The 7,358-nt window shown below is 27.2% G+C and overlaps 1 protein-coding gene across 8 annotated transcripts; it reads left to right on the top strand.

The window, feature by feature from the left end:
- The first annotated feature begins 3,432 nt into the window (after positions 1–3,432).
- Positions 3,433–6,288, top strand: LOC114187279 (purine permease 21-like). 8 transcript variants are annotated; one of them, XM_028075488.1, is made up of 4 exons: positions 3,433–3,761; positions 3,921–4,018; positions 4,703–4,954; positions 5,034–6,288. In XM_028075488.1, the coding sequence occupies exon 4, from the start codon at positions 5,090–5,092 to the stop codon at positions 6,179–6,181; it is 1,092 nt and encodes a 363-aa protein (XP_027931289.1). In that variant the 5' UTR covers positions 3,433–3,761; positions 3,921–4,018; positions 4,703–4,954; positions 5,034–5,089; the 3' UTR covers positions 6,182–6,288. The 8 variants fall into 8 exon arrangements, with proteins under 8 accessions (XP_027931289.1, XP_027931284.1, XP_027931283.1 ...); XM_028075485.1 differs by lacking the exon at positions 3,433–3,761 and adding an exon at positions 4,284–4,544 and having other exon boundaries at positions 3,792–4,018; positions 4,709–4,954; XM_028075486.1 differs by lacking the exon at positions 3,433–3,761 and adding an exon at positions 4,284–4,544 and having other exon boundaries at positions 3,792–4,018; positions 4,703–4,931.
- The last annotated feature ends 1,070 nt before the right edge of the window (positions 6,289–7,358 follow it).

The following is a 7,358-nucleotide window of genomic DNA, read 5'->3' as shown; positions in this document are numbered from 1 at the left end:
TATGTTATATAATTGATTACTAGAAATTATAATGTATAAAATAGAAATGTATGTAAATTTTACAAGTTAAATTAGATTTTTTAATCTACTTTACACGACGACGGTATAGTCTATTTTAACTACAACTTATTATATTATTTCATATCGCTGCCAATAAAAATCTAGTTTTTATACTGGAAAATTTTAATCTTAAATGTGACGAGAGAGTAAAATATTTCACCTTGATTAGATGTAAAAGAATTCTGATATATAAATAAATGTATTTTTTTATAAATTAATTTTATGGAATGTTAGTTTATATATAAAGATTTTTTTTCAAACTTATTTTTTAAATTAAAATAATAATCTTATCATTTTTTTTAATTTAACTTTATTTTTAATTTGACATTTTTTTAAACTTAACTATTTTTTTATTTATTTTAAGACTGGGTATAAAATAAATAAAAGCTATTTATACTAAATTATAAAAAATATTTTTATTTAATTTAATAATTATAATAAAAACAATAAAAATAATGATTTTATTATTTTTTATTTAGTAATGGATCTTGGTAGATAATTTTAAGAGGCTCAAAATAATATACTCAAAATTTATATGATTAATTATTATCACTAATATAATAAATATTAATATATAATTTAGTATAACTGAAATTACAAAAGAAATCACACATATCTAGTCATTTTTTTTATTCTTAAACTAATCAATAATTGAATTAGAACTAAAATTTTTAACTATTAATTTTTTAATTAAAGTAATCATATTGTCACTTCAATGTTAGCTCCTCTTTTTTCACTTTTAGAAAATGAATTTATTCTTTATTCTTCATTAAAATATAATTCAGATAACTGCAACTACAAAAAAAATTACACATATCTATAGAATTATCATTAGTTCTTTCAGATTTTTGAACTTATCAATAATTAAATTAGAATTAAAATTATCAGTTATTTATTTTTTAATATAAATAATCATATTGTCGACAAGAAATTCATATTCACAGTACCTTCTGTTCTATCATTGTTAAAAAATGAATCTATTTTTTATTCTTCATTATTATACCGATTTTTTTAAAAAAAAACTTTAATATCAAAAAATAATTTATTATAATCTAATAGAAAATTCAAAGATGTGATTACTAAAAAATAATCTATAATAATTCAGTCACAATTAAAAACTGATTTTGAAAAAATATATAGGACATTATATTTTCTTTAATATTTATAAAAAATAAATATACAAATGCTCAAAAGAGAAAAAAAATAATACTAACCATTAAACTAATAAATATTCTAACTTCATTTTTTCTTCATAAACAAAAAAGAAAACAAGTGAGAGTAGATGATGAGTATCATATGTAAAAAACTCAAAAAACAATAGAAAAGAAAATAAAACAAAGTATCTTAATAAATATTTTTATTTTTTATTATATTTAATTTTATGTTTTATTATTTATTAACATTAAATATTATGCTCTATAAAAGAAATACAAATATATCTAATTTAATTTTCATCCATTACAAATATACACAACATATAATTTAAAATTTTCAAAAATTTAAATTTTTTTAATATATAAATTCACTAAAAGTTAATAAAACAAAAACATATTTAATTCTAATTTTTTTTTTTAAAAGTTGGGACAAGAACACCCTGTCCATGAGAAGGTCTACCATTGCTTCTATTATCATTAAAAAAAAAAAACAGATACATAAGATATATGATTTCACTTATTTTATGTAATTTGAGATTTTGTAAATATGGGTGTACCATCCTTCATTAAATTAATCTTCAAAATATGTAATTAATTTGATAATTTGATTTCTAGTTCGTAATTAAAAGCATAAAAGTACACAAACATATTTGAATGTATATTAAGAAAAAAATACACAAGGTTGGAGTATGCTTTTGCGCTCTTTTAATTAATTTGTCGAAAAGATATACAATTCTAAATTTGGTCTTTAATTAGTTATTATTGTCACGTTTAACAGACAGCCCTTATAAACTTTGACTCATTAATCTATACATCCGTTAAGTGTTGGACTTATTTGAATTAATTTTCTACTTAAAAAGCATACTTTTATAAAGACAAAAGAACTGCACATCATATATTATTTATAACCTTTCCTGTGCAGTCTTTTTCGTTTCTTATCGGTACCTTTCCTCTGTATTAGCTTTTGAAAGTATAACTTATTTAATCTTTGTATACATTTAAAATAATTAAAGACAGAAGAAACCGATGATTCTCTGAGTTTTTCTAGATTCTACATTATTAATTTAGTAATATCCATATGAGGGATGTTAGATATTGTTTATTTATATATATATATATATATATATATATATATTAATGATATTAGTGAGAGATTAGATAACTCTTATAATAATAATAATAAGAGATAAAGAGTAGACGAGGAAAGCAGTCAAAATAATTTAGGTTAAAGCATGCATAGCACATCCATTCGTCCATATTATATGATATACAACAAAATCATATGTACTTCTCTCCCAAAATACAATAACTTGTTAAATCAATTTAGTGTAGTGAAGGATTTTCGCACCTTATAAACATCGATATCTTAAAGATAATATAAAAAAAAATACAAAACATTTATATGAGCTCTAATGTTTAATGGTATGTTTATTCCATACAAATAGGAGTATTTACAAATAGAAAAGGAAAAAACAAAAATAAATTATAATAAAAAATATAACTCTTGTCGGTAAGTATTTACCAAAATTCCACGTTGTAATGTGAAGAAAAAAGAAGCAGGAAAATATTATAAAAATAAAGTTATTTTTAGAATTGTCACAATAACTCAATAAATCCTTCGAGTGTTTGGAAAGTTTGGATAATTATATATCATTGGAATGTTTCCGATTTTTGGCAGAAAAATTACAAGAATTTGTAATTTTGATCCAAAAGAAATTATAAGAAAGTTTGCGATTTTTTACATTTTTAGTACATGATTTTTCAACTATTGTTAACTATAAATATCATTAACTTGCAAAATTAAAATTCCATAAAAAATATTAGTAGAGACAACATAATATTTTAATAATATATTTTTTAAATTATATTAAAATATTGTTTTTTTGATATGTAACTTATTTATTATCTGGTAGGTGTTCTTAACTACCGCTGGTTATTGCCATCAATATAGAAAGCACACACAGCATGTTCCCCACATAATTCATAATTGGTCAAATATATTTTGCTCACTTTGTTTTATATAAATTATTTATATACCTCTAATTTCTTGTGTGTGTGTGTTTTTATCATCTCCACTGACGAACTCAGAGCAGAACAGCAGCCACAGATATATAATCTCTTCCACCGCCACACCGACCTCCTCGACTGCAAAATGTTCATCAGCTTTTCATCTTACACTCTAAATGATCTAAAAAAGGCAGATAAAACAATTAAGTGTTCTGATGCTGATATACTTTTTAATGAGCTTCATTTGACACATGATGATTGAATAGTATTAACTTTTCTTGAAAGTTAATGCTAGATATTAGTACATACTATGATCACATGAAATACTTAATAGCTTCTCTGAAAAAGCATAGTAACACATCACCACCTTCCTCTGTTGACCAATAAACAAGGCATCATGTTGAACACACCCTGCTTATTTTTTTTTTCCTTTTTGACACAAGTGGTAAAGCAGAATTGTCAAGCTCTCTCACATCACACAACCTAAAGTCAAGGAAATTTTAAGTATGAAGTGGTGCCATTGTGTGAAGGCAAATATAGGTATTAATAGTAATTAAGTCAAAGTTGAAAAGAATAAGCCGGCACTGTTTCTCTTTCTATATAGATGCATGTGTATACATGTACACTGTATGATTCATTTGCATTTTCCAATCACCCTCCTTTTAACTCTATCTCCTTTTCTCTGAAAACTTACTTCAGCTTCCCCATGGGAGAAACTCAAGAAGTGCAACACCCCCACGAAACTAGTTTCACCATCCACATGGGAGAATCTCAAGAAGTACAACTTAGCAAAATTGGTAAGTCAACTTTTTCTCTTCCATAGTTAACACAAAAAGATTCAACTATGTTAAAAGAGACAAGTTAGAAGTATAAGGTTTGCTTAAAAGGCTTTTCCTGGAGTTGCATCATATTTTGTTACATACTCACAGAAACTGTGATGAAATATAGGATACGAGATATCTTTCCATTTCAATTATGCAGAACATAGACATGTTCCAGTTTTTTGTGTCATTTTTATTCATCTATTGGAAAAATCTTGGTCCTAATTTCGATGGATCCTAGGATGTAAATTGCCGAACCAGACATAACAATGGTGCCAGCAGAGTCCAGACAAAACTCAAGCAACAAGAAACAGAATAACGTGATAATCTATGTCACTGTCCACAGTGTAGTTGGTACCTTAGTTGTAAAAGAGGTAAAGCCACCTAGGCTGAGATGGTGTGGATGATGGAGTTTTTTCCGTGAAGGTCTAGTTTCTGAGCTGTATCAATATATACTCTCCCCCACAAAACAAAATTAAAGAACAATATCATCCACTGATTGGTGAGGCTTTTAGTTTTGATTATACTATAAATTATTAGGATCTGAGAGATTTTTATATTTTATGCTTATAAATAACCATCCAAGTTATTTTATCCTTATTTTTCTTGTGTTTCAAATATTTATACAAGAAATTAAACCAACTTTTTCCAAATTTAAAGAAACAGGAAGAAAAAGGTGATACTTTTATAGTTACTCATCAAGCCAGAAAACAAAAACAAAAGAACATTTTCTACTGATAGAGTCTTAGCTTGGGGATAGAGATGCAAGACATCCAATTATGTATATCAATGAAGATATTCAACAATAACAGTAATAACAGAAGAAGAAGACGCAGAAGAAGAAGAAGAAAAACTTATTCACAAATAAAGCAACTTTACTTCTGAGGAAGTGAGTTCTTAAGTAAATCAGAAGTATGCACAACAGCTTTATTCAATCTATAATCACATATTATCTAACTGTATATAATGAGAATTTGTTATGCTTTTCTAGAAGCTAATGGAGTGCAAGAAACAAATTCCTTGGAGGGCAATAAATTTGGTGGTCCAATGAATGAGTCGATGACGATGAGTAAGAAAAAAGTATATTACCGTTGGTTCAGAATAGCCATACATTCTGCACTTATGTTGGTGAGTTCATCAGCTGCAATACTCCTTGGAAGATTGTACTATGAAAAGGGTGGGAAGAGTAAGTGGATGGGAACACTTGTTCAACTTTGTGGTTTCCCTATTATGCTTCCTTATTACTTCATCACAGCACCCAAAAATTTGACCACAAACAGTAGCATTCATCCAAATCAGCCATCTGCTTCAATGCTAGCATTTGTGTATGTCTCAATTGGCCTACTTTTGGCATTCGATTGTTATTTATATGCAATTGGGTTATGGTACCTTCCTGTCTCAACCTATTCTCTCATTTGCTCATCCCAGTTGGCTTTTAATGCTTTCTTCTCATACTTCCTCAACTCACTCAAGTTCACACCTTACATAGTAAACTCTTTAGTCCTTCTCACCATTTCCGCTACCCTTCTTGTATTTCAAAACGAGTCATCATCAGATAATTCAGACTCCACACAAACGTCCAAGAAAAAGTATGTGATTGGATTCATATGCACTGTTGGTGCATCAGCAGGGTATGGACTGTGGCTTTCCCTCACACAGTTGGTGTTCAAGAAGGTCATGAAAAGGGAAACATTCAAAGTGGTGATCGACATGATAATGTACACGTCTCTTGTAGCTACCTGTGTTACTGTAGTGGGACTTTTTGCTAGTGGTGAATGGAATGGTTTGAGGAATGAAATGAATGAGTATGAGTTGGGGAGGGTTTCATATGTGTTGAACCTCACTTTCACAGCCACACTTTGGCAACTCTTTACAATTGGTTGTTTTGGACTCATCACAGAGGTTTCTTCCCTCTTCTCAAATGCCATAAGCGCTTTGGGTGTGCCTATTGTTCCAATGTTGGCTGTGGTAGTCTTTCATGACAAAATGCATGGTATTAAGGCCATCTCTATGGTGCTTGCTATTTGGGGCATTATATCATATGTGTATCAACAGTACATTGATGATACCACGTCCGAAAACACAGTCACTAGTCACGTTCCAATAGCTTCTGTACCCCAAGAAGAGGTTCATAGATAAGTTAGGTAGCCTTTTTAAGTCATCAATTTTGAGACTTAGAAACACTGTCCCTCTTTGTATTACAGATTTTCAACACTTATAAATATGCATATATTTCATATCAGTAATTGAATTTTGAGTTTAATGGCTTTGCACTGTCAACCAATAATCGATAACATGACTTTTAAGGTAGCTAACAGAAAAAGCAATGAACTTACTGTACATTGTATTTTGGATTGAATGATAATATCAAAGTTTAGCTTTTAGTTCAATCTGTCGGATAATTATTGTCCTTTAACTATATCACATGTTGATAATAAATGTCTGACATACTTCCTTTGTGGAGAATATAGATAAAAAGACAATGAGTAACCTATTAAGTCCAATATTAAATTTATCATCAATCATCATTACTAATCTATAGAAAATGTTTCAAATTTTGGGCCAAGTTCTGTATAATCGTAAGTAAATGCAATTGAACAAGGGTGTTTCTTTCTGCACCTCCAATTTTTCTTTTTTACATTTTAGAAATTTCTTTAAATTCCAAAAAATCTTTTGATTATTTAAGTAAAATTACGGACATTACACCCTCAAAATTACTTCTAGACGTCGATTTCTGAAAGTTAAAATATATTACTCAAAGTCGACTTCCGGAAGTCAAAATATATTACCGAAAATCGACTTTCGGAAGTCAAAATAAATTACTTGAAGTCGACTTCTGGAAGTCAAAATATATTACCAGAAATCGACTCCTAGAAGTCAAAATATATTACTGAAAGTCCATTTCCGAAAGTCAAAAAATATTACCAAAAATTAACTTTTGGAAATCAAAATATATTACCAGGAGTCGACTCCCAGAAGTCAAAAAATTAATTCAGTTTTAAATATTTTTAATTTTATATAAAATTTATGTTTTTTAAGTTTTAACTGTTTTTTTAGTTTATTATTAATTATTTTATTTATTTTTATGTTTTCATATTTCGTAATATATATTTGAAAAATAAAAAAAATTTATATCTATATATATAATTTTATTTTCATTTAATATACTGAAAAATAAATATAAATATAAAAATAAGTAAAACTAAAATAACATTAAAATTTAAATAAAAAAAATTAAAAAGTGAAAAGTTTATTCTGATTTATTTAATTTTATTTAATTTTTAGATTTTGTTAAAAATTAAAAAAAAAAACAAAA

The sequence above is a fragment of the Vigna unguiculata genome, chromosome 6, assembly GCF_004118075.2.
Source record: "Vigna unguiculata cultivar IT97K-499-35 chromosome 6, ASM411807v1, whole genome shotgun sequence".
In the NCBI taxonomy this organism is placed as follows: domain Eukaryota; kingdom Viridiplantae; phylum Streptophyta; class Magnoliopsida; order Fabales; family Fabaceae; genus Vigna; species Vigna unguiculata.
Note: the sequence above shows the minus strand (reverse complement) of the source record. Positions and strands in the feature narration are given on the sequence as shown.